The sequence below is a fragment of the Prionailurus viverrinus genome, chromosome B3 (assembly GCF_022837055.1).
Source record: "Prionailurus viverrinus isolate Anna chromosome B3, UM_Priviv_1.0, whole genome shotgun sequence".
In the NCBI taxonomy this organism is placed as follows: Eukaryota; Metazoa; Chordata; class Mammalia; order Carnivora; family Felidae; genus Prionailurus; species Prionailurus viverrinus.
The window spans coordinates 101,001,820-101,029,797 of record NC_062566.1 but is presented as its reverse complement, the minus strand read 5'-3'; the positions used below and the strand labels follow the sequence as shown (position 1 = coordinate 101,029,797).

Sequence of the window (27,978 nt, the reverse complement as noted above, 5' to 3'; positions counted from 1 at the left end):
CTTAACTTACTAATTTTGGGGCTGAACGTAAAGGCTGATGTTCTCCCTAGAAAGTTCTTACCCTTCTCTCTGTTCTCTCTTTCTTGAACAATTATACTACAGGTACCAGAGGCAACACCGGCTTCAAACCCATTTGCAGATTCCCTCTCACAGAGACCTTCTTGAGATTCTTCAGCAATGCTATCAACTTCAATGGTTATGTCACTCTCACTTTTTATACTTCGAGACTCATCTTGACTGAGAGTAAGTGGTGAAGCTACTGAAAAGTGATGCTGTACAACAGGAGGTAGGGCAGGTGGAATAGAAACAAGAGAGTTAGACTCAGAGTTTTCAACTACTACATCTTCAATACTGGTCTTATCCTTCTCATCCAAATCATCCAAGTCTACTTCATGGCAAACCAAGGTCTCAGGCCCAATCAGAGGCATTGCATCCTCTTCTTCTTTTAGTGGAGTATTTACAGTTTCTTCAGCTGGACTATCAAATTTTTCACTAGTCAATTCTTGACTGCGTTGGTTGGACTCTGCGATTAATGATGGCATTTCTTCATTTTCTACTTCAAAATGTTGTTCAAAATTTAAGTTTTTCATTCCCTCAGATGCAGTACAGTCACTGGTCTTTTCTTGAGATACGCTGTTTGTCATTTCCATTCCATTCTCAATTCTTGTTTTTTTCTCTGGTGATGACTGTCCCAGTAATTTCCGTTTCAACTTTTTTTCTTTTGCACACTGGTCAATTTCATCTTCAGCAGTAGAGGAAAAATTTTTACTGTCTAGTGAAGAAAATTCTAGACTCTGAGCTTCTATATGAGATTCACTTCCTGCTTCATCCTGGCTAAATGATGAAATCTTTATAATTTCTAAAGAAAGATCTTTTGTCTTGCTTCGTCTTCCCTTTCCTTTAGGAGATTTTTCAGCCTCTTTCTTAACTTCTTCTCCTTGTTCCACTTTATTTCCAAAAATCTGTACTATTTGTTCATTCTCTCCAACTTCTAACTTCAGTGTTTCTAAAGGCTGCATTTGTGTCCTTTCGTTTTCTTTTAATATATGTGCAGCAATCTTTGGATTTTCTTCATCTAGTTTATCGTCATTCAAGTGTTCATTTTTTTCTAGTTCTTTAATATCAGGAGAAAGTTCTTCATTCATCAAATTCTTTTCTAAAAGGTCTTCTGTTTCACTATCAGATGAGCAAGAGTCTGCAAGAGGAAATATTACTGTATTACAAAGGTTTCTGTCTTAATTACCAATGTAATTTTAGAATAAAAATTCTACCACTCTAAATCATACACCACTGAATACTTCCCTGTAGAAATTCCTGATAAATCATACATTTGGGCCAAAAAATGGGAGGGGGTGGTAAGTTGCAAAATTAACTCCATGTAAAAACACATTACACTGAAAATATTACTATCTCAAGTCTATAAAAGAGCTAGTTTGGGCTATGAAAAAAATCTCAGAAATTGGGCTATGAAAAATCCTCAGAAAAAGCAAAGGACTAGTACTGAGATAGTAAGTTAATACATTAAGTGGTTTGATCTGAGGTCTAATAGATATTAATAAACGTAATGGGCATTCTGTGTCTCTAGAAAGGAATATGACATTCTATTTTTAAAAATTCTGAAAAGAAGAGATGCACAAAATGAGCAGTTTGAATTCCCAAAGGTTTAAATATTCTTTTGATTTAAAGACATAAAAGTATAGGCAAGCTACCTTCTTGCAAAAGAACTCATTCTCTTTAAGTTAGAAAATTTTTTAAAATAATAAAGTAGGGCTGTGAGAATTTACAGGAACTGTAAAATATAAAAATTCTGCCCACATGGTACTCCTATTGTAAAGAAGTCCAAAAAGGCAAACTCAAATAGACAAGCTTCATTTGGTGGACATCTTGCATTTGTGTGTTATGATAAGCTTCCAGTAGATGGCAGTGATGAGGAGGGAGCAAGCCCTTTTCTAATTTACACACAAACACCACATGGATGAAAGGTAGTCCTAGTTCAGAACAGCTTTTTTCTTGAAGGGAGGAAAAAGTTTTGATGAGACAAGGATTTAACATTTTAAATTTCATGGGAAAGCATACAAAGGTAGAAAGGTCTGAAAAAAGTTAAAAGCAAAATAAAGTATGTTCACCTATACTCATCACAAAACATGCCTATACCACGTTAGTTTCTGCGCTTTGAACACCTTGGTGTCAGCTTTGTTGAAATATCCTGCGTGAACAGCACTGAATTGTAGGAGACACTGGTGCATGCTCTGAAGGACAGTGCAGCACACAGTAGGATGCATGACTTGTCAACCCATCTTCTTTCAAAATAGAATACTCCTACAATACTGACGACAAAAGTATTCCAATTAAAGTAAGACATCACTCAGTCGTAAGTAAACATGAGAGACTAAAATATTTATCTCAGGGGCGCCTGGGTGGCTCAGTCGGTTAAGCGTCCGACTTCGGCTCAGGTCATGATCTCACGGTCCGAGGGTTCGAGCCCCGCGTCAGGCTCTGTGCTGACAGCTCAGAGCCTGGAGCCTGTTTCAGATTCTGGGTCTCCCTCTCTCTGACCCTCCCCCGTTCATGCTCTGTCTCTCTCTGTCTCAAAAATAAATAAACGTTAAAAAAAAATTTTTTTTAAATAAAATATTTATCTCAAATCAAGTTTTGTAGTTTAAATTATATGAGATTAAAAACTTAGATGACTTTCTATGAATCTCTCACACAAGTAAAGTTTTATTGTATTATTGATTTTTAAAAAAATCAACGATCCTCAAAATTAGCACCTTCCATTCCATTTGACAGAGGTGAGCTGTCTGGCATACTGCTGCGAGCACTTCTGGTACCTGATTTTCCTTCACTGTTTGGAGTCTTAGACAAACCATATGGCATGTTTGATGAAAGGGTAGATTTTAAAGGAGGTCGTCCTCGTTTTGACTTCTGCCTCTCTTCATCCCTCTTTTCATCCTTTTCACTGTCTTCTTTATTCTGGGTAACAGCAACAAAACGTATGAGAAGGGCCGATGCCTTAGAAAAAAATGAACATTCTACCGACATTCTACTTCTCCAAGGAAAACCATAACTCAAAAAAGGTTATATATTTTATATGTCAACTCTTAGTTCGTGCTTATAGAAAAACCAAAAACAAGTGGTTTTCTAACATAGTTATAACTATATGAGTAAGATAGTCTATGGTTTGTAACACCGCAGTCCCACGGTGAAGGCCAGAGTCCATACATTAGAGAACTGAACGACTACTCGGCACCCCTCCTTGTTCATTACTATTCCCTGAGGACAAGAAAGAGACCTGCCATCAAACAGACAAAACCTTAGGTGAATTTCTACAGCACAGGCTGAAAATTGAGGGTAGGGATGTTGAGTACAACTAGCCAGCAGGTATGTGTTTTAGCTTTATCTAGTACTAGCTTTCAAGACAGTTGTCTGCAAAAAAAAATCCTAAAATCTGACAACCCTGAGTCTGCATCCCACAAGAGTGGTGAGTTCCATCCTCTCTTGATGAGGAATGTGTCCTCTTTTTTGTCACCATCAATCCTGTTTTACCCTTTTACTATAGAGCCCCTATAGACATTTGAGTTTGAAGCCTGTCTCCTAGGGAGTCCCTGGTTTTTATCCTTCCTTAAACAATATGGTAATGTGTTTACATTTTTTACTTTTTAGCTTCTGGGTTACCAGAGAGAAAATCACAATTACCTTAAAGAAATCAAGATGATTATTACAATGAGAAAACAAGATTTATAAAACACAGTATAATATAAATAATACCTATGCTTATCATAAAGGATATGACTCTATATACATACTTTTGCTTTTTTCTTCTGTTTTTTCTTTGGTCCACCTTTGTCCAAAGGCCAGATTATCCTGTCAGCCTTCACCCATTCATCATACCTTAAAACAGAGAAAAAAATAAAACTTCACAGTAATACCTTATTTGAAATGTATGCACCAAATGAAACAGCAGTGAGGAAACTAAAGAGTTCAGTTCTACTGTTGGCAGAAACATGAAGAGCACAGGGGCTGGTGTATTGGTAACAAGTACCAGCCTGTATGAGGTGCGTTGTAAACCTGCCACCACCAGGACAAGGCAAGAAAATTTCTTAGGGTAAATGAGCAAGAAAAACCTATGCAGATTCAAGACTGTTTAAACGGCTTTTATTTTCTGTACTGAGCTTTTGTTTCCCACAGATCTGAGCTTAACAGAATAAGTTGATGTTACACTGGCATTCATTCTATTGACCAAATAATGAATGCAGAGATAAGTGAGGTGAATTCACATTTGTAACATGATCAGTTCCAGGTTTATTTATGAAGTCCTTTTCAGCTCTCTTTTCCTCCCAGAACTCTATAGCTGCTAGTATTTTTTTTTCTTTTGATGTTTCTTTTTGAGAGAAGGAGAGACAGAGTGTGAACAGGAGAGGGGCAGAGAGAGAGGGACACACAGAATCTGAAGCAGGCTCCAGGCTCTGAGCTGTCAGCACAGAGCCCAATGTGGGGCTCGAACTCATGAACCGTGAGATCATGACCTGAGCCAAACTTGGATGCTTAACCGACTGAGCCACCCAGGCGTCCCACATAGCTGCTAATATTTCTTTTTTTTTTTTTTTTTTTGTTTATTCATTTCTCAGAGACAGAGACAGAGCATGAGCGGGGAAGGGACAGAGAGAGAGGGAGACACAGAATCTGAAGCAGGCTCCAGGCTCTGAGCTGTCAGCACAGAGCCCGATGCGGGGCTTGAACTCATGAACTGCGAGATCATGACCTGAGCCGAAGTCGGATGCTCAACCAACTGAGCCACCCAGGCACCCCTATAGTTGCTAATATTTCTAATAAAATTTTATTCTGAACTGTTACCTCTAAGACTCTGAAAAATTTTAGGGATCTTTCATTTTTTTATTAAAAATTTTTCTAAAATGTTTGTTTTTGAGAGAGACAGAGCACAAGCAGGGGAGGGGCAGAAAGAGAGGGAGATATAGAATCCAAAGCAGGCTCCAGGCTCTGAGCTGTCAGCACAGAGCCTAATGCAGGGCTCAAACTCATGAGCTGTGAGATCGCGACCTGAGCCAAAGTCAGACGCTTAACCCACTGAGCCACCCAGATGCCCCAAGATCTTTCATTTCCTTTAAGTTTTTATTCTGCTTAGCTCAAATTGAAAACTCCTCATTTCCCTTATACCTTCTTCCAAAATATTGACATCACTTTTAAATTTCAACACAGTGCACATTACTAATCAGGGCAAATAAGAAACTAAACTTTCTACAACTAAATGCCAGTTCTTACACTATGTAAATATATAGGTATTTATAGAGCTTAATCAAAATCTAAAATGTGAACACTCAGGCAAAAAACACTACAGGCAGTCCTTACTTTGAACTGCACCATGTTAATGGAAACCATACCCTCACTTTGTAACTGAGTTACCACGGAGCCGTGCGAAGGAAGGACACAGTTCCAATATCCACATATCAGTTGACATAAGACCGTGACTTACCTACACTATGGTTTGGAAAAACGATTTCCTCCTGGACTAACCCAATATATTCATTTTACCCGGCTTTATTCTTACCGTATTTCATAATAATCACTCACTTGGACATTTACTGAGGGCCTACTAGCATGCCGGGCACTGTGTGAGAATACAGTGTACACTGTACAGAGTAGTAAGAAGACCCTGGCTGTCATGCAGCTTGCAGTCTGGTGTAAAAGGCAGACATACAGTAAAATCGAGGACAGTCTACTAAATGCAATAAGAGGGTTATTTATGTATCTGGTCCAAGGCACAAAGGAGTAACTGCCCAGTTTCAAACTTTTACGGGACCTATCACACAACTAAGAAGCACAGGTCTGATTTAGAGTACACCTCTGATTTAGAGGCCACATGGCCTGGTCACCACAGTATGTCATGCGGGTACTCCAGTATTAATACTGCCAACCAAGGGTGGTCCCAGAATCTCTCAACTACAGACCAGCACTCCCCTCACAATTGCACATGCTACCCTGTTTTAGAAACCCAACTGGATTCTCTAGGAGCTACAGTGGCTCTGTTTCCATCAGCAGACCGCAATTATACTAGCTTTTAGGAGTACAGAAGGACAATGAAAAACCATGAACCGTATCAGTAACCAGTTAGGTAACTAGTTGGGAAGATAACCAGTGAGGAAGAACGTGAGCATATAATAAAATGACTGTTGGGGCGCCGGGGTGGCTTAGTTGGTTAAGCATCTGACTTTGGCTTAGGTCACGATCTTGCGGTTTGTGAGTTCGAGCCCCGCGTCAGGCTCTGTGTTGACAGCTCAGAGCCTGCAGCCTGCTTCGGATTCTGTGTCTCCCTCTCTCTCTGCCCCTCCCCTGCTCAGTCTCACTCTGTTTCTCAAAAATGAATAAATTTTTAAAAATAAGTAAAATGACTTGAGAAAAGTCATATAGTAAAATATTAAAAAGATGAGAGTAAAGGATAGGAAGGGGACTTTCTAGAAAGATGAGCAGACCCACACAGAGTAAGAGTGGATGGCTGGAACTGAATGGAAGCAGAGAAAAATCAAAGGCTATAATGTGCTACAACTGCAAAGACAGTGACTCAGAGCTGACAAGATAGTACCCCTCTCCCCGAATTCAATATGTGCATACAAAACAACAGATCTCTAAGATCACTGAAGAGTTTGCACAGAACTGGTGAATCATGTTGTATAACTGAAACTAACAGGACAATGTATGTCAACTATAAATATTGAGTAATAAGCATGTTTTAAAAATTAAAGTTTGTGGGGCACCTGGGTGGCTCAGTAAAGCATCCAACTCTTGGTTTTGGAGCAGGTCATGATCTCTCAGTTCATTATTTCAAGCCTCGCATCGGGCTCCAGGCTACCAGTACAGAGCCTGCTTGGGATTCTGTCTCTAATCTCCCTTTCCCTCTGCCTCCCCCTGCTCGTGCTCATATGCTCTCTCACTCTTTCTCTTCTCAAAATATATAAACAAACTTAAGTTTCTTTCTAGTGTTGTCACAAGTGTGAAGAACATAGGGACCAGTCTGAGAAATTTTAAAGTTTTATATGCTATTCATTAAACCCATACTTTTTTTTTTTCTCTTAAAGTTATTAGAGAGAGAGAAAGAGAGAGAGAATGCATGTTGGAAACAGACAAAGAGGGGGAGAGAGAATCCCAAGCAGGCTCCATGCCCAGTGCAGAGCCTGATGTGGGGCTTGATCCCATGATCATGAGATCATGACCTGAGCCTAAATCAAGATTCGGACGCTTAACTGACTGAGCCACCCAGGCACACCTAAACCCATATTCTTAAAATGATGCAAAATGAAAGAAACCTAACTCTCCCTCACTACAGAAAACAGTCAACATTTATTGAGTACTTACTGTATGCCAGGCACTGTTCTAAGCACTTTGTATGTTAATACAGGTGTTAAGCACTATTTCTCACAACATTTTATAAAGCAGGTGCTTTATCTTACGCGATTTAGAGGTGAAGGAATTGACACATAACAGCACATTTCTAGTATGTAAGGAAACCTTGAAGCACTCTGGCTCCAAGCAAATACAGGGCAAGCAGAGATATTAAATGCATAAGGCTTTCCAAAGGGGAAAGAGAAGAGTAGAGGAACTGGCCTGGTACTATCAGCTACAGAGCTGATCTGGACTTAAAGCTACATGCAGTTCTCCTGTTGAACATCAACAGTTTCACAGAACATCAACATCAGATAAGTCTATACCATGACCATGACAGATCAAGACAAAAACAAGACCACTTCATAATAGTATCTAAACACAGGATAAAAAGGAATATTATCCAACCCATAAAAATGACCAACATCCTTTTATCTTGAGTGACTAACTGCTGCTTCTTTATCAATTACAACACTAACCTTGGTCTAGTCTTCTCTTCTTCTAGATAAGATTTATTAAGAAAACCAATCACACAATTATCACCACTTCTTGACCACATCCAATCTACAGCAAAACCCACTTCCTTAAACCCTCCCTAAAATCATCTAACAAGCTCAAATCTGAGTCCTAACATTTTTAAATTAATCAACTTAGAATTATAATACTTGATACAAGCTTGATTTATTTTTATTTTTAAATTTTATTTATTTATTTTAACATTTATTCATTTTTGAGAGAGAGAAAGAGACAGAGTCTGAGTGGAGGAGGGGCAGAGAGAGAGGGAGACACGGAATCCGAAGCAGGCTCCAGGCTCTGAGTTGTTAACACACAGCTCGACACAGAACTCCAACCCATGAACTGTGAGATCATAACCTAAGCCGAAGTCAAGACACTTAACTGACTGAGCCACCCCGGTGCCCCGATATGAGCATGATTTTGAATAAATGTAATAGACAAACCACCTGCACCATTGGGAGCTGCAGGCCTGCCTCCCTACCACCCATGGTCTGCAGGATGTTTCCATAAAATCCTGGGCTACTGCTGTTTCCAGAGGCGGTGCCTTGGACTTTCATGAATTCATCTAACACTCTCTTGATGAATGCCCCATGGTATCCCTTACTGTGTTCTCCCTCACTGCAAATGAGCAATAAACCCAACCTGTTCAACTACACATAGGATCTTGGTGACCCTTGCCTGAAGTACTGACACAGCTAGTAAAGCACTGGAGATGTTAAAATTCAGATAAAAGGTATGCTTTGTAACCATTTGCTTTATATATACCATTTTCTTTGGTTCTTCACAACATTAATCTTTTTGAACCATGGAAATAAATTTCAATAGTAAGAAAATACGTTTTCTGCTTACCTGACATTCCATCCATAGTAATGTACCAAGTATAAAACTTCTCCATCATCAATTTCAGTGCTTTTAATACTAGCTTCATAGATTTTCTGCGTTTTTCCTCGACCATATTTTACTTTCACTTTGGTTCCTGTTAGGCAGGGTTCCATGTCTTCCTCATCTTCCTCCCCATCAGAGTCACATTTGCTTTCAGTTTCTTCCCTGCAGCAAGTTATAACATTGATAATGCTACTAATAATTTAATGGAGAACTAATATATGCTAAAAGAATTCAACATGTAGAATAGTTAAAACCTAAGTATTACCTTAATAGCATGTCAGTGGAGGAGGAGAAGAAGGAGGAGAAGGAGAAGATTTTTATGGACTACCTACTAAGGAATTTATTTATTACATAACGGTGCACTGTACCACAAGTAAATCCATATTTCTTAAAGGCCAATCAATAATCACAGTTGATGATGTAGTCAAATTAATCAGTTTTGATAAAGAGCCATGTGCTTTGAAAAACTCTTTAGGATTCATATTCAAGTGCCACCTTATTATGTGAAAATTATCTAAAGATAGTTTCTAACTTCCTGCAACTAAATTGTCTTGAATCTACTTTACTACCACTCTGCTCAATTTAGAATGGTCTTTAGCATAACTGTTTTATTTTAGTGGGCAGAATAATGAACAAGGGCTATCTACCTCAGTAACCATATCTTTTAAACTAGTTTATATTTTAAAGGTTTTCCTACCGTAACAAAGAAACAACAGATATTTGAATATTAGGTCACTTGTTGAAACTGTGGGATAGCAGCAGGAGAACAAAGCTTTGTGTATCTCATACTGATTTCTGTTGTGTTTTTACTCCTCTCCCACCAGCTTTTGTTTAAAATAATCAGGTATAAAAGAGATTGACATAGGGAGGTCTGACAATATTTCAGTATTTTTTATAAACAAAACATTTTGTATTAACCCTCCAAGGATTTAGAAGAGATCTACAGCAAAGATCATCCTAATGTCATGAGTGGTAAATGTTTCTTTCAGAGGAGGCATTATGCTCTAATAAACGTGGGGCATTTATCTGGGGAGCACTAGGGGAACCAACATGAAGAAGCTTTGACAACCTCATTTACCCTGGGAAATGTTTTATCTCGAAGGACACATTCAATATTATAGTCTGATAAGGTAATTTCAAAATATTAAGAAACTACTTAAAACAGAAATGTCTACAGATAAAAAAAATCTCCCGTTTCCATGATTCCTGTTATAGAATGAGAATACGAACTATGTTTGTCTATATATTCAATCTTTATTTAATAGAAGGGCATATTTTTTTTCATATTCAAGTCTGAAATTTTCTCTGAAACAATTACTTATTCTATTTACATAGCAACTATAAAGGCTTTTAAAACCACATATTACATATATATAGATATATATATATACACACATCTATATATATACATATATACACATATATACATATATATACATGTATTACATGTTTTATGTATTAAATACATATTACACATATTTTGATGCTTATTTTTAATAAAACTTCAAACTATAATTAGCCCTGATTTAAGTGGTTCACTTTTGCTTAAATTTATGTCCAAATATTTGAAATTCTGCACTCACATCATTATATTCAACTCCAATTTTCTCCTCCCAGTTTTCCTAATCCTATTTCGATACAGAACCTTCTTTATTCACTCATCTAATTCACATGTAATTGTGATAGCTCTTGTACCTATTTGGACTGAATCATAAAATCACCTCTCCCACTCACCAATCATTCCTATTTTTACAAGTATTTTCTCAATGGTTAATTTTTAGATGGGTGTCAGCCACTAGTTGGATGCAGCAGGCTACTTTTTCCCAATTTTACTTAAACTTCTAGAAAATTTGTCATCATATAATGTAGTAATCAAAAAGTAACTATGGAGAAGAGCTCATGTTACAAGAACGTGTGTTATGCTGTTGTTGCTGAATTAAGATTCATTTTTTAGTAGCATATAAAAATTAGTAAATCCATTTGACAACACAGAAATGGCCAACTAAACACAGTCGGACATTAATTTGCTCTAGCTGGACTGCCTAATCTTTGGTAATGTTTAAGTCAGTTCAGTCCATACATGTATAATACATGGAAAAAAAATACCAACACTCAACAGCAAACAGAATGGACATTAAAAAACTGAAATTTATTGGTGTGATGTGGGGCAAGAATGTATTTTCCAAACTAGCATCAGGGGTGCATGCCACTTATTCTAATACAATAACTTGAAAAGAAAAATGTCTTAGATAAAGCTAACACACAGAAACATCTGCTAGTACTGTGCACCCATGTGTTTGTTAGCTTTCCCACATTGTACCTTTTTTAAAATGGAATTTTTGCTGTCGCTGTTTCCTCTTGTCCACTTCCTCCATTTTTCTCCAGCTCCCTTCCCTGCTGTCAACTGCAGGACCTTTCTTTTGACTGGGTGGCGCAGCCTTCTGTGAGGCCACTGTTTAGGGCACAAGTGCTATTAAAATGGTGCGACCAGTATATTCTCCAATTCCGAAAGGCGATACACATCATCTTCACAATGTGTCTCACCTTCACTAGACAAGAGGAACGGAAGTCCCAATAAGAAAACATTCCCTCAAACCTGAATCTCTAAGCAGGATCAGAGCGCTGCTGTACCCCAGACAGGTGCTTCTGGAGAACAAATATAAGATAATGTACCTCTCTTGGCTTTTTTCTTCCTCTTCATCTGAGTCTTTATCAGAATCCTCCTGCTTTTTAATTTTCTTCTCCTTTTGCTTTGGTGTATTTTTTCTCCCCAGCAGTAACTCGTTTTCTTTTCTCTCCACGGTTTCATAGTCCTCAACTACATCTTTATTCTCTGTATCATTGTCTTTCAATTTGTCTTCTGTCTTGTCTTCTTCAATTTCCTTTTTAATAGAATTTGCATCTCGAGCTATTCTCCTTCGTCCCTAGAAGGGGTAAAAGCTTTAAAATAGCTATCACTACAAATGGGGGAAAAGGCAGAAAATGTTTCTTTTTCGTAAAGCTTCACAGCAATGACTAGTCTTCTCTCAGGCTTGAGACATAACAATGACAGCCCATCAATTCCTGGGCACTTTTCCTTTCAACCCATATAAATTACTTAATTATGTCCATGTCTACTATGATCCTTGGCTACATATTACATTAGAAGTAAAAATCTCTTCCTTTGTTCACATTATTTTATCTCACTTTTGTATTTCTTGACTACAATAAAATTTTAATTGAATCAGAGTTGACATGTTATGTTAATTTCAGGTGTATAACACAGTCAGTTGACAATTATATACATTATACAGTGCTCACCATGGTTAAGTATAATCACCATTGGTCACCAGACAGTTATCCCAATAATATTGAATATATCCCTTATGCTGTACTTTTCATTCCTGTGACTTATAACTCCAAGTTTGCACCTCTGAATCCCCTATACTTACTTAGCCCATCCGCCCACTCCCTCCCTCTGGCAAACACTAGTTTATTCTCTGTATTCATCAGTCTGTTTCTCTTTTTTCGCTTATTCTTTTTTCCTTTTGAGATTCTACTTGTAAGTGAAATCATATGGGATTTGTCTTTGTCAGACTTATTTCACTTAGCATGTTTTATCCCACTTGCAATATTTCTTGGCTACAATGAATGTTCTAAAATAATTAAACATCAATGATACAGGTTAATAATAGTACTTTTAAAAGATTAACCAGCAAAAAAAAAAAATATTATGGACTCTTAAAGCTCTGTGGTCTCTAATTCCACCATTTTTAAGATAAAATTTACATTATCACTCTATTTCTGTGTGACTACATTTTAAAAGGATTGAATTACATCAATGGCCAACAAGTGAGCGGATTTCTTTGAATGAGTATCTAGAGAGCTCACTAGGCCGGCAGGAACTTGTCTTCCCCCAGAAGCTTTCATCTAGCCTCTTGCATGCTCGACTGACCATCAAACTGGTGAGCCATTTTATTCTGTCCTAAGTTCTCCTTCAAGTCCACGTCTACACACTGGCAGAGTTCCCCTCTACTTGGAATAAAGTGAGGACAGAAAAGGGGCCAACAACTCAGCACTAGAAAACATTATAATTATATCTCAGTATAATACATTTTCCCTAGTTCCTAACTATGTGTTATTTAAACTTCAAAGTTAGAAAATAAGTTTATTTTTTTTTATCACAAAGAACTAAAGGGTAGGTTCCATGAAGACAAGGACTCTCTTATTCACTTCTATATCCTATGCACATAGCAGGTGTTCTTTATTTTTTTAAGTAAATTTTTATTTAGTTTTATCTTTTATTTTTATAAAGTTTAGCAGGGGAGGGGCAGCAAGAGAAGGCAGGCTGTGCACTGCCAGCACAGAGCCCAGCACGGGGTTGAACTCAGGAAATTGTGAGATTGTGACCTGAGCTGAAACCAAGAATCAAACGCCTAACCATCTGAGCCACCCAGGCGCCCCAGCATATGTTCTTTAAATCCTTGTAGGTAAATGAATGAAAAGAACTGTTCTCTATCAAACTTCAGGCCTGTATACCTGTGTTTCAGAAGTCCCATTTTAATTTTTAATTTTGATTAATTTATTTAAATAGTTTTTAAATAATTTTTTTAAGTTTATTTATTTTGAGAGAGAGAACAGAAGCAGGGGAGGAGCAGAGAGAGAGGGAGAGACAGAATCCCAAGAGGCTCAGGGCTGCCAGTGCAGAGCCTGACATGGGGCTTAAACTCACGAGTCATGAGATCATGACCTGAGCTGAAATCAGGAGTCAGATGCTTAAGTGACTGAGCCACCCAGGCCCCCATTTATTTATTTTGAGAGAGAGAGAGAGCACACACGTGACCAGGGGGAAGAGCAGAGAGAGAGAATCCCATGAAGGCTCTGTGCTGTCAACACAGAGCCCAATGAGAGGCTTGACCCCACCAGTCATGAGATCATGACGTGAGCCAAAATCAAGACTCAGACACTTAACCGACTGGGTCACCCAGGTGCCCCTATTTATTTATTTAAGTAATCTCTGCCCCCAGTGTGGGGCTTGAACACAGGACCCTGAGATCAAGAGTCACATGCTCTTCCCAGTGAGCCAGCCAGCTGTCCCAGAAATCCCATTTTTAGAAGTTTGCTGCTCACTCATTCAAACGAGGAATTTTTATAAGCATATTTATTACAGAATTTTGTAATCATAAAAAATTGGAGAAAATCTTAAGGAAGGTAAATTTATGGAATATCCATAATATGCAGTACTCTACAGGTATTTTACATAAGATGAGAAACATCTTTATGTAACATCTTTTTATGTTAAGTTTTAAATAAAACTTAAAAAAAAAGATGAGGAACATCTTTATGTAATGACAAGAAAGTATGTCCAAAATACATATAATGGGAGTTATTATTCAGTCTTAAAAAGGAAGGAAATTGTGACACATATACAGATTCAACCTGCAAGACATTATACTGAGTGAAATAAGCCAGGCACAAAAGGACAAATACCGTATGATTCCACTTATATGAAGTACCCAGAATAGTCAAATCAGAGACAGAAAGTAGAATGGCTGTTGCCACAAGCTGGGGGAGAGAGGAATGGGAAGTTACTGTTTAATGATGAGTTTCAGTTTTGCAAGATGAAAAAAGTATTGGAGATGGACGGTGGTGATGACTGCACGACATGTGAATGTAGTTAATGCCACTGAACCATACACTTAGAAGTGGCTAAGATGATAAATTATATGTGTACTTACCACAGTTTTTTACAATTAAAAAAAATGAAAAAGAAATCAAACAAACCAATTTGAATGTTTCATGAAATTCACTAGAAGATTCCATTTACTGGAAGATGGTCAGAAGACAGTTGTTTATTTTTTTAACGTTTGTTTATTTTTGAGAAAGAGAAAGAAAGTGCGAGTAGGGAAGGGGCACAGAGAGGGAGACAGAGGATCCCAAAGCAGGCTCTTGGTGACAGCAGACCCCGACGCAAGGCTCGAACTCATGAACCATGAGATCATGACCTGAGCTTCGGACACTTAACCAAATGAGCCACCAGGCACCCCAAAATGGACAGTTTTAAAAAATGGTTTCTGAGCAACTAAAAGAGGTAAGAGGTGATTTCATCTCCTCTTTCATTAAATAGGATTTCACTGAAAAATAAGACATAATAGTAACTGAACTTCTTTGATAATGTGATAATTTTTTCTCCTAAAATTTAATAAATCCTATGTAGACATCATTTAGCAATGATCAAAATAATGGATGACAACTTCTGCAAAGGACTTAAATAATAATGGAGAAGAGCAGAGTTAGAAGATAAAAGCAGTGTGCACATGACTAGAAAATAAGATGAAGCATAATACACTGCCACAAGAATTTTATGTGCAGTGTGCTGTGAGGTAACAGAGAATGAAAAGAACCCATCCAGTTGGAGGCACAGGAATTATAAGGAAGAGATTCATTCATTCAACAACTATTTAGTAAGTCCTTAATGTAGATGAAGTACTATTCTAGATGCCTGGGATCTGTCAATGAACAGAAAAAATACTAATCCCTGCCCTCATGGAGTGTGAATCCAGTGCAGAGTGGGGTAAAAGAAACAAATATAATAAAGAGAATATGAGTAAGTAAATTACAAGTAAAAGGAGCAACATTAGAGGGACTGCAAATGCCAAACAGACAAGGCAGATTACAATTTTAGATAAGGTGACCAGGATAGGCTTCAGTGAAGTGACTTTTTAAAAATTAAAAAAAAAAATTTTTTTCTAGAAAGCGAGTGAGAAGGACAGAGGGAGAGAGAGAATCCCAAACGGACTCCATGCTCAGCACAGAGCCCACTGTGGGACTCGATCCCACAACCCTGGGATCAAAACCCTGGCCAAAATCAAGAGTCAGACACTCAACCAACTGAGCCACTTAGCCACCCCGAGTGAGGTGACTTTTTAGCTAGACTTAAAGGAGGTGAATATTTGAGACTGACCCCAGATGAGAATGACTTAAACAGACATAAATAGAAAACAACAGGAGAAATGGTTTTTCAGGAAGAGTAACAGGCATATTTAGAAAAAAACAGGCAGGGGCGCCTGGGTGGCTCAGTCAGTTAGGCGTCTGACTTTGGCTCAGGTCATGATCTCACGTTCCGTGAGTTCAAGCCCCGAGTCGGGCTCTGTGCTGACAGCTGAGAGCCTGGAGCCTGCTTCAGATTCCATGTCTCCCTCTCTCTCTCTCTCTCTGCTCCTCCACTGCTCACACTCTCTGTCTCTCTCTCTCAAAATAAAGATTAAAAACAAAACAAAAAAAATTTTTTTTAAGGAAAAAAACAGCCAGGCTAGTTTGCCTAAAGCACAACTCAATACTAGAAAACAAACTAGGTTCACTGAGGTATTTTTGTGTATATCTTAAAATGTCCATAATGAAAAATTTTAAGTAATGTTTAAAATAAACCAGATAAAACTAATTGTTAACTACTTACCCTTGGAGATTTTAATTCTATTTCTTCTCTTTCACTTTCACTGTTTGAATCAATATTCTCCTCAGGTTCACTCTTCACTTCTACTAAAGGCATTTCTTGATCTACTTTTAGAGCCTCTTCCATTGATTCTTCTAACTCTTTTTTTTCCTCTTTTACTTTTGGTTCATGGTGGTGAACAGTTCTGAACTGAATATTTGCAGAACGGCAGTATTCCTCAAAACCATAGAGATACCTAAACAAACAATATTTCATTTTAGGAAATCTTAGTCTTTACATTAACTTGAATACTATATTATTAAACATTTTATTTTTAAAAAGTAAAACTTAAGACTTTTTTTTTAAAGTACTTTTTTTATGGTACTGACTTCTTGGTTTTATACAGGATTATAAACAGGAATATTGATCATACAGTTTCTTCCTAAAAAATCTATGCTTGTGATAACTGAACATAGCTATCATAGTTTTGATATGAAAGTTGTTCACCACAGAAGATATAGCTCTAGAACACCTATCATCATTTCAGACTGTTAACACTACCTGCATCCCTAACTCTGAAAAGGAAATTTAGGACAACATGAAAAATGGAGTAAGGCAGACTTGGTGCAATGAAATAATGTTCAATCCCAATCATCTATTAACCTGAACTTTTTTATACACTTTCTCTAACTTTAATGTTCTTTGACTGATGTGTTCTTGTTTAACTGTTAACAAATTAAATGGAAAATATTCCCTGTAATATGTATTCTTTGATGAATAAACTATACTACTTACTTTCTATAAGCAGTTTTTACATTGTAGGAAGCAGCTGAATTCAAAATAGGAATGCCAAGGTCCATATAAATTTGCTTCCATACAGCACCACTATCAATCTGGAAAATTAAGTTTTTATTTGTTAACATTTACAAAGGGAAATAATCTTTACACTAACATTCTATGTTCATTAAGAAAATATGTTTATTACCTAAGTGCAGAACAGTACATTAGATGATTTAACTTTTTCATTACGTCCTTACTTACATTGTCACATCCACCTTGATGATAAACCAGTCTAAAGAGTTTGAAGAGATTGAGATCTTTATAGCCCAAAACAGGTGGTTTGTTGATTGGAGTACCTTTTTAATATCAGAAAGTAGAAATAAAATTTTTATTCAAATGGAAAATACTGTTACAAAGCTATCAATACAAAGCTTGCCAATTTCTCATTTCCCAAGTTTTATTAATCAGAAGCATCTATTTAAAGAACCTTTAATTATGTAAGACAACATAAAATATCCTCTATATTCTTTATGAAGTATTGTGATGCTCTTTAGATTCACTTCTATGACTAATAAGATCACCCCTCTCACAACTAATATAATCACCTGTCAGTGGACTGGGTACAAGTAAAACCTACAACTACAAGGTACAGCTAACAATGATGTTGGCTCAAGAGGCCTCTGTAAGAATATACACAATTTTACAGGTGTAATTTAGAGCATGGATCCATTTTCCCTGCTTTAACACAAATATTAAAACTGCTGGCAGTAATCTGAAGGATGATATCTGAAAGCCACAGAGTATCTAGGACAAATTTGTCTCAGGATTTTCTAGGACTAACATAATGTCAAAAAGTAGAATTTATAAAGGCTGTATTTCTTTTAACTCTATTCAAAGTCCTATTCTATTTACATAGGACTTGATCTCCTAATTTGTTTCTTTTTTTGAGATCAAGGATGAGGCTAGTTTATTACTGCAAACAGCATTAGTAATTAATGGATATGTAAATTAATATTATGACTGTTCACCTTCCATTAGTGAAATATTATTATAGTATTTTTTGGTTTTATAAGTCCCAAGTAGGCTAAATATAATTATATCCAAACTATTTTCCTATACATTTCTGCTCAAACTATTTTCCTATACATTTCTGCTCATTTTATTTCAAATGCTTAATTATTTTCAACTGTAACTGATTCTTAGGCTTTACTTGAAATCCAAATCCACGATTCTAACAAAAATAATGCATAAACCTAGAATGTAAAACTGTAAAAGAAATGACTAAAAGAAATTACTGCTTTTTTTTTTTTTTTTAAGGAGGCTCCTCAGTAGGTGTTCAACACAAGGCTTGAACTCACGATCCTGAGAACAAGACCTGAGCTAAGATCAAGAGTCAGACACTTCACTGACTGAGCCACCCAGATGCCCCAGAAATTACTGCTTTTAAATAATGAGCATGAAATACCTCTGTCTTCCATAAACTTATAAAGCTGTTGGAGGAAGTTGTCCCTCTCTTCAGGATCAAGTTCTTCCTCAGGCTGTAAAGGTAAAATATATAAATATATAGAATAATGAATAGAGCAAGATATATCGTCTTCTTTTTTTGTTTGTTTTATGAACCCAGTGTAAGAGGAACTTTGACGGAGCTGGAAAATATGAATTTCCTCCAAACTTTACAATGCCAGATTTTAAGTCATATTTTCATAGAGCTGATCTCATACAACTGTCAAGATACACCATCTCTACCTTTTACCCATCTATCACTCCAACCCTACCCCTGAATATAAGGACTAAGATGAGCCATGAGGAAAGGTTAGGAATTGGTGAAGAGTGTTTTCACCTCATTTGTTTTGTTTTTTTAAAAAAATCCACCAAAATACCATGTGGCCCACACAAATGTATTGACAGATGAGCACAATAATTGCAAACATATTTATTATTTTAAAATAACCCACATACAAACATTAAAATTTTGTTATTGTTGAATGACTACAAACCAGAGGTTGCAAAGTCACATGGCAAAGGTTTTTTGTTTGGATAGCACAACGGTTTAAAGAAATGCATATACAACTACATTTAAATGATATTTTGTCCCAGGCCCCGCAATCCCTTCTTATATCACGTAAGTCTGCATTTTCCATTTGCCCTCTTGCATGGCCTTTTAAATAAGACTTTGCAACCCTTGAAAATAAGAAAATGAAAATTACTTCTTAGGAAAGGAAACTAGATACATAACCACAAATTAGTTCCTGGGAATGGGAAAACAATGGAAATATTCATGTAAAAAAACCTACTTCTACAAATACCAATTTAAATTTTATTTTCTTACTAATTATATAAACCTATACAATGCTGAACTTGGCTCTAGTCAAATAGATTTTGATAAAATATCCCCTTTCCTGATAGACTACTTCTAAATAATATGTGGGAAAATTCTGATTTAAAATTTAGAAATACTATGGAAAAACAAACAAAACACTAATATCTTTAGCCCAAATTAAATTATTATAATTTAATTTCAGAGTACTGTTTTTTTATGTTCTAAAAGAAAAATTTAGATTTTTGTCATTCAAAGTATATGTCTTTGCATATTCAAAGCAAAAGCAACTATCAGCCAATAAGTATTGAGCATTCACAGTCTACAGGTTCCTTAAAATGATGTATTAAGAATTTTAATCACTAATAATATAGCAGCCAGAATCAATACACATGTAGTTGGTTAAAATATATAATTTTAAAAAACCATGAGGCAATCAAGGGGAAGAGAATAAAATCTTTTAGTACATTCATTCAGAATGAGCACGGGAGTACTTTCAGTTTGAACAAATATAAAGAAACGTTAAGTCAAAGTTGTAAGCCTCACCAACGAGCAACATATAGAATTAATCAGTACAGAATTAATAGGGGTCATTACTAAATGTTCAGATCAAAAGATGGCAGTTTTTTCCCCATGTGAATTTTAAAAGTCTTGCTTTTGCAAGGTTATTAGAACAACTCCCAATGAGTTAACTCAAGAAAGAAAGAAATTCAGCAGCCCAAGAATCATTGCAGTATTATTTTTAAGGACTTTGGTATAGGGGAAAAAAGTAACACCTTATGCCAGACTGCCTCTATGCTTTGCCTGTCCTTCATAATTGCAATATTCTCTCCTCAAACCAACACCTCATTTCCAGTATTTATGATCTGGCAGAATTCAAATAAGACCATTGTATCCAGTATATGTAAAAAGTGTTTTTTTCAAAAGGCACTGATTTGAAATCAAAATTTCTTCCAAAAACAAGTAAACAAAATGAGCCCATCAACTGCAAATTAGGTATTAAGGTTGTAGTAAACATTTCATAAATTATTACTAAGAATATAGTTTTAAGTATATAGATAAAATTTGGTGTTTTAAATACATTTGACTTAAAAGTTAGCAAGGGTGCCTGGGTGGCTCGGTCAGCAAAGCCTCTGACTCTTGATTTTGGCTCAGGTCATGATCTCAAGGTTTTGTGAGGTTGAGCCCGGAATCACGGAGCCAGCTTGAGAGTCTGTCCCTTTTATCTGCCCCTCCTCCACTCATGCCAGTGTTCTCTCTCTCTCTCTCTCTCAACACCCCCAAAATAAATAAACATTAAAAAAAAAGTTAGTGGATGCCCAAGAGTGTATTAAGTACCGTGAGAAATTATGGCCATAAAATTCTAAGGTCAGGTGCAGTTATCAGATGTGAAAAGAAGACATAAATGAATAAAAAAATTCTGCTTATAAATAAATACCTGCTTGAGAGGAAATTTACTTTCCACAAGAAAAGGGTAAAGTTATAAACACAGTTTTTAAATTTACCTGATGGTCTTTGCAAAAATTAAAATTGCTTCATCTCTCATAACAAGTAATTCTTCACAATCTTTTTTTCAAATAGCTGTGTTGTCGGTCACCTTGGACTATAAACTGCATATGCTAGAAAATGCCTCCAGCTAGAAGAATCTGCCTCTATGGCTTTTGTATGGGGTCTCATGGTATGCTCTCTCTGTTCAAGGTATTTTTTTTTTAATGCAAAGCCTTTTTTTTTTTTTTTTTTTTTTTAGATTTACTTATTTAAGTAATCTTTGTGCCCAACGTGGGGCTTGAACTCATGACCCTGAGATCAAGAGCTGCATGTTCTACTCACTGAGCCAGCCAGGTGCTCCTGGCACCTGGTATTTTCATACCTATAGCATCTCTCTCCTGGTCAATAACCAGAAGGTATTGCATTCTTCAAGGGTTTTAAAGTGGGAGGGAGAAGGTTGTAATAATGAGAGGGAAAGTCCACTAGACTGCTGATAAGCCTTCTTCCCTTCAGTCAAGCATGTGAAGGGGAATTATGCACCCAGTAAAATGTCAGAATGGAGAACAGGGTTAAGGACATAGAAGAGGCACGATATAAGATCATAATTTCAAGAAATTTACAACTTTAGTTAGCATCAGTATATACTACCTAGTGTTACAAAGGGTAGTTGTGCATCTACCTATATATACTAGTAAATTATGAATTTTCTGACTTTAGAAACTTTATCTTCACATTCAATTCAGACACTTACTGATGGCTAACATGCAGGAGTCTGGGAGGGATATACAAAAGATGCTGTGATTAAAATGAGAGGAGGTAGTACTTTCTACTCTGACCCTCTGAGTCTAACAGAGGGTACAGCAATGTAAAACAAGCCAATGTGATATAATGGTAAAAATACTGCAAAATACATAAAAGAATACAAGAAGGATGAGTGGTTGGTTCAGCTGGGGATGGTGTGATGGTGGTTCTATTAGGGAAAGCCTCAAAATGTGTACAGCAAATAGCATAAACAGCAAGCAGCATAAACATGAAGCTGGCAAAGACAGGCTATGATTAAGAAAGGACTTTTTAATGATATGCTGGAGAATTGCAACATGAACCTGAGAGAGGTGAAAAGGAATTATATCAGATTTGTGTTCCTGCCAAGGGGCGCCTGAGTGGCTCAACAGTTAAGCAGCCGACTCTTGATTTCTGCTTGGGTCTCAGTCTGGCAGTTCATGAGATCGAGCCCTGCACCAGGCTTCACAATGGGCATGGAAGTCTACTTGGGATTCTCTCTCTCTCTCTCTCTCTCTCTCTCTCTCTCTCTCTCTCTCTCTCTTTCAAGTTAAATAAACAAACAATAACTTAAATTAAATTAAATCAAATCAAATTAAAATAAAATAAAAGTTCTCTGTCAAGAATGAGTTTGATGGATTGGAAGGGAAAGGGAAGCTCTTTGATGGTGGAAAGAAGACCCTCTACTCCAAAAGGAGAAAGAGAGAGATATAAAGGCTGAGACTCTTCTTACTTAGTTGAAGGCTCAGTTATTCGTGTTTGTAATCCTCCATGTCCCCCCACGTTGTAAGTGCTAGATAAATTCTGAGGTTAGAGACATAACCTATTTTACTCACAATCTTATCACCAGGGACTGGCATTCAGCTTAAGTACTCTGTTATTATGTGAATGAAAACAATGTCTCTGAAAATGAACTAGGGAGATTTTCTTCAATTATTTCACATTAGCTGAGTTTCAGAGCTAGCATTATTGGTAATATAAATGCAACAGGAGTCAGATAAAATAAAAAATAACAGCCGCTGAGGATGTTAAGTCACAGGTCGCTGTGGCACAATCACTTATTAGCATTCACTTTATTCTGTCCTTATATACATTAATCAGAAAATGATTATTCATTCAGAAATGGCATGGATTCTAGTTAAAGATGCACTTTCTTTTAAAAAATCTTTAAAATAAGATAATACCTTGTTTTTGCTGAGCTATTAACTGGGCGAAGCAACTCTCCAAAACACAAAAGTATACAGAAAGTGTCCAGATTGTCACAATATGTAGTAAAAGATGATGCATGTTACACAGATCCCCTCAAACCCATGAAACTTATACACAATTCTAAAGAGTAGGTCTGGAAAGTTTTTTATCACATAAGAGATTTGAACCACAAAAGCTGACATTTTGAGGGTGCATAAGGGTGTGACTAAATTTGATTTTTGTAGTTTCCCTGTACTGCACTGTAAATGAAGTACACATCTTTTGTTGATGGGTATTCCATTGCTCACGAACCCCTACAGGCATCCTTAATAAACTATTAATGATTATACAACACAGTCTTCCTTTCTTAAAAAAAATATTATATTCCAGTACACCATGCTTATTTTTCCATACCAAAATATACTGTTTTTGTGAATTAATGTTATTTTGGACAACAGCAGCTTCATACACCTACATGCTGCTGCCACAACCCCTCCCTGGTCCTCTTCACGGGCACTCACTTCCCCACCCCCCCCCCCCCACCCCCGGCACTCCACCACTAGTCTTCTCAACCCTTCAGTTCTTACCACCCCTTGATCTTCCATCCCCCACCCCACCTACTCCAAAACAAAGAGGCTCAACTCAGGAGTATTCCACAGCAGGCAGATTCTGCTGGAGAAAAGGAGGTATTAAGATGGGGCCCTGAAAGCTCTACTCTGGGGAACTAAGTACTACAAGAAGCACACCAGAAGTGGCAACTCTGAAGCCACCTCTGGCTGGAGGACTGACGTGAAAGAATCAGTGATACCAGTAGCTGCTCAGGCTTTTACCGTATAAAGTTTTAAGTGTGAAATATATTGAATAGCCTCATTTGTTTTTAAAACAGTGCAGTAAATGCTAGAACAACTTATTAGTGGGGTTAATGTATAGAACATTTATAGGTCATACTCAACCTTAACTCAGGCAGCGCTTCTATTTGTTCCCACACAGACGTCTGTTGGATTCTTTAAATCTCAGCTATTGCTTATCATTTTCTGAGTTTTTTAAACTTTCCCTTTTATTTTCCCTATTGTATTTAATACTGATAAAGGGAATGGGCAACGCAAAGGTGATACTCAATGGAATGCACCTGGCAACTCAACAAGCAGCTTCTGAGCAAAATCCAAGTGTGTGTATATGGGCAGGTGGGGTGTTAAAAAAAAAAAAAAAAGTTACATATTGCTGGAGAATAGTGGCAGGGAGAATAGAAAAGTGGGCATGGGTCAAATCTGGAAGGGCCAAACTTATAAAAGGCTATGATAAAAGACCTAATCCTCATCCTGTTGGTGCTGAGGCAATTAAAGGGTTTCTAGAAGGAACCATTTATGTGTTAGAAAGATGTCTTTGAAAAATGGGTTGGAGGGGAAAAGACATATCAGAAGACACCTGAAATAAGTGGGACAAGATACAAAGGAGAAGGAATATTAGTCAAGAACCTTTATTGCAAGTGACAGAAAACTATCCTAAACTAGCTTAAGCCAAAAAGAATTAATTTATAAGCTCACAAAATTATATTAGGAAATGAGACTGCCTACAGAGTGCACTGCCTAAAAAAAAAAAAGAAAGCTATTATGAAGGGAAGGTAAATTACCTTCCAAAATGAACTTTCTAGAACCTTACAACAAATCTTCCAACACTTTATTTCAAATAGCAATATGTTAGGCTAATTGCAAGGCCCACACTCATTCATTTATTCAGAAACTATTTAATGGAGGTTTACTATAAGCCAAGCTCTGTGCTAGTTGGTGGATATTCATATTAGTGGGAAAAGGAAAAAACTACAACGAAGAAACCTGACATCCTGTTTTCATAGACCTTACAATGTAGAGGAGAGAAAAATTTTCTTACAAGTCTGTGAAAATTTCTGTAATCTCTCTATACCTCAAGTTCCTCTCTCATAAAAAAAAATACTGTTGTGAGAATTAAATAAACAATCGTACTTTAAAAACCACTAAGTCTCCAACACTAAGCTGAGAACTTTATTTGGTGTGGTCATCTTTACCTGTTTGTATCTGCTACAAAAGCTAAATATTTTTTTTAATTTTTTTAATGTTTATTCATTTTTGAGAGAGAGAGACAGAGCGTGAGCAGGGGAGGGGCAGAGAGAGGGAGACAGAATCAGAAGCAGGCTCCAGGCTCCAAGCTGTCAGCACAGAACCCGACATGGGGCTCGAACCCACAAACCGCGAGATCATGACCTGAGCCAAAGTCAGACGCTTAACCGACTGAGCCACCCAGGTGTCCCCAAAAGCTAAATATTTTAACTGTGGTATAATGAAAGGTATCTCTTCACTGATGATATATGTTTGCTCTGGCACAATAGAGTCAGAACACCTCAGTGAAATATAACAAATGAAAACCTAAATTTTAAAAAATACCCGTAAACTGAAAACTTAAAGAAAAAAAGAAAAAGTAAGCCCCCCACAACATTAAGTTGTTAGGTAACTCTGGTGATCGATAGATCAAAATGGGTATCAGTAAAGCCTGGCTCCAAGTAGAATTCTGAAGAACTGTCCAGAAAGTTATCATATGCAAAAACTATCAGTTGACAATATAGATTTTAGAGGAAAGAAACAGAAAGCGCACAATCGTAATAGGCATAGGTCATTTAGGATAAGGGCTAAATGCCATGACAAGGCCGTATTAAAATATAATAATTAAATCTCGAGCAAATATGAAGGTAAGTAATGCCCAGTATACGACTTTTAGAAAGAGGTGACATTATTCAATATGTCTGAAGTACTGTATTTCAATATAAAAGAATAAATACTGCAACCACTTCTGTGTCCTAAAATCAATTTATTCCAGGAGGAATCCCATTTAGATTTCTCATTTTAAAAAATCTACTAGGGAGCCTGGGTGGCTCAGTCAGTTGAGGATCTGACTTCGGCTCAGGTCATGATCTTGCAGTTTGTGAGTTCGAGCCCCACATCGGGCTCTGTGCTGACAGCTCGGAGCCTGGAGTTTGCTTCGGATTCTGTGTCTCCCTCTCTCTCTGCCCCTCCCCTGCTCATGCTCTGTCTCTCTCTGTCTCAAAATTAAATTTAAAAACATTAAAAAAAAAAATCTACTGAGAGTCAGTGCAGAGAACAGACTGGAGAAGGCCAGCAAGGACATGGGAAAGTTACTATTGCATTAGTGTAGGTAAAGGAGAATAGTGGCAGAGAGTAGAAACTGAGGGAAGCAGAAAACCTGAAAGCCATCAAGTAGGCAGAAGAAAGAGGATTTGGTGTCTCATTGGTTAGAGAGGCAAGAATGGGAGGATTAAGGTGACTGCCATGTATCTGGTGTGGGTAACTGGTAGATGTGCTTCTATTCAAATAAACTAGAGACAACCACGGAAAGGACTGCTTTGTGGGCAAAAATGATAACAGTTCTTGTACATAATGAGTTTGAGAAATAAGAAATCCTCATTGGCAGTTTAATATGAATGTCTAGGGCTAAGAAGAGAGATCTCTGATGTACATATAGATTTGGAATCATTACATCACTTAGGAAGTAAACTAGAAAAAAATGTAATGTCATGGATGTCAGGTGATTGAAGAAGGTAGGCATGTCAAAAATGCTGAAAACTGCTAAGGAGTCAAATGAGATCATGACAAAAATTTGTTGGATTTAGTACAGAAAATTTGTTGAAGGTCACTGGTGACCTTAAGTTGTTTTAGCTGTGGTGGGGGGGTATACACACTACAGTGAATTAAGAATGAACAGGAGGTCAGGAAATAGAACAATGTATATAACTGAGCAATCTGGTCCATCAGGGTGAGGAAAGAGGGCAGTATCTGGAGGGGCTGCTAGAAGGTTGGGAGAGAGAGAAGCATGTTTTTAAAAACTGGAGAGAAGGAACCAGAACAGAATAGGCTAGAGATCCTGGAAAGAAAAGAGACAGTTCATAGACTAAGATAAGGAAAAAGGGAATGAGATCCAGAGCATTAATTGAGGTCCTCATCATAGAAAAAGGCAATGTAACATATTATCACTTGTACTTAAGGGAAGGAGGGCAGGCAGGTGAGGTATAGTGCATGCTCTCCATCAGAAGCTCCTAGTTTCTTTTTGAAGTTGGAGTGGAGTGAGGCAGGGCCAGAGGACACAGCGATTTGATTATAGAAACTGGGAACTGACCAATTGTGTTGAAGGCCCAGCAGATGCTGGTAGTCATAGAATTTAGAGTGTACACTTAAACAGAGTATTTCAAGGATCGCATAAGAGGTCACGACATATTCATTATGTGGCAACATATTGTTTTAGAAGTTCAGAAAGCAATGTGACAACAGCCTGCCCAAAACAAATTATTAGAAGATTCTTGAATTACATCAGACTTGACTGAGACTAGTAGTAATTTTCCCCCCTCCTTGAAAAGGTACACACTTTCTACTTTTAATCATCCAACAATGGTTTGGATACTATCACATCTAAGGCTTTAAATTCACTCAACCCTCTCTCATGCTACCACAACTATGAAATACTTTGATATGAGAAGGGATTTTTTTTTTTGTAAATACATACAAATTTAGCTATAATTGTGTCTACAAATGTGCAATCCTCATTAATCTGATTAGGTGAACCAGATTTGGTTAGTCTTATGCTAATTTTGTGAGGAAAGATTTTACCAAACACATCAGGACATTTTTGTTTGCTTGCTCAATAAGCTGTATTTTAAGACTTTTGCAAATAAGTTATTAAATCTGAATGCAAGCTAAAGTCTCAATTATTGATTGGAAGTTGACTTTATAGGACCTGCTTACAAACACTTGATTGAGTTATTAGATATACCTAAAACACTAACATTACCTTGAAATTTTTCTTTAAATTTTATTGACTTAGCATAATTTTCCCGAGTTACCAAGCATTTACTCAAAATGATCTTGAAAGATCACTAACAAATGCCTTTACAAAAAGACATAAATACAAACACCACTAGATTTACATATAAGAAAAAAATTCCAGTTTCCATGAATAAAAAAACCACAAGCACTTATGATTTTTGCAATAGTGGAATGTAATTAGGTATGACTGGCATTAGATCTGACAGTAATTCCTAGAAAATCGGAGAAATGGATGTCAGTACTTCTAAACAAACAAAAAAAAAGTATCTCATAAAAATGCACTAAACTCTTATTTTCATTACTAAATATGAAATTAGAAGAGATTTTTGAAAGGGCCCAACACATAAGGCTAC

General features: G+C 36.9%; 1 protein-coding gene across 3 annotated transcripts in view; it reads right to left on the bottom strand.

Moving 5' to 3' along the window:
- The window catches only part of ARID4A (AT-rich interaction domain 4A), a 64,697-nt gene that overhangs the window by 11,252 nt on the left and 25,467 nt on the right, over positions 1-27,978 (bottom strand). For 2 of the 3 annotated variants that reach the window (XM_047863310.1, XM_047863311.1), the window contains exons 12-20: positions 18,453-18,525; positions 17,249-17,343; positions 17,003-17,100; positions 16,232-16,463; positions 11,470-11,720; positions 8,761-8,958; positions 3,807-3,891; positions 2,772-2,973; positions 62-1,195 (exon numbers count right to left, since the gene is read on the bottom strand). In XM_047863310.1, the coding sequence (XP_047719266.1) occupies positions 62-1,195; positions 2,772-2,973; positions 3,807-3,891; positions 8,761-8,958; positions 11,470-11,720; positions 16,232-16,463; positions 17,003-17,100; positions 17,249-17,343; positions 18,453-18,525 (2,368 nt within the window). The remainder of the gene's footprint in view (positions 1-61; positions 1,196-2,771; positions 2,974-3,806; positions 3,892-8,760; positions 8,959-11,469; positions 11,721-16,231; positions 16,464-17,002; positions 17,101-17,248; positions 17,344-18,452; positions 18,526-27,978) is intronic. The other variant, XM_047863312.1, reaches the window with a different exon arrangement.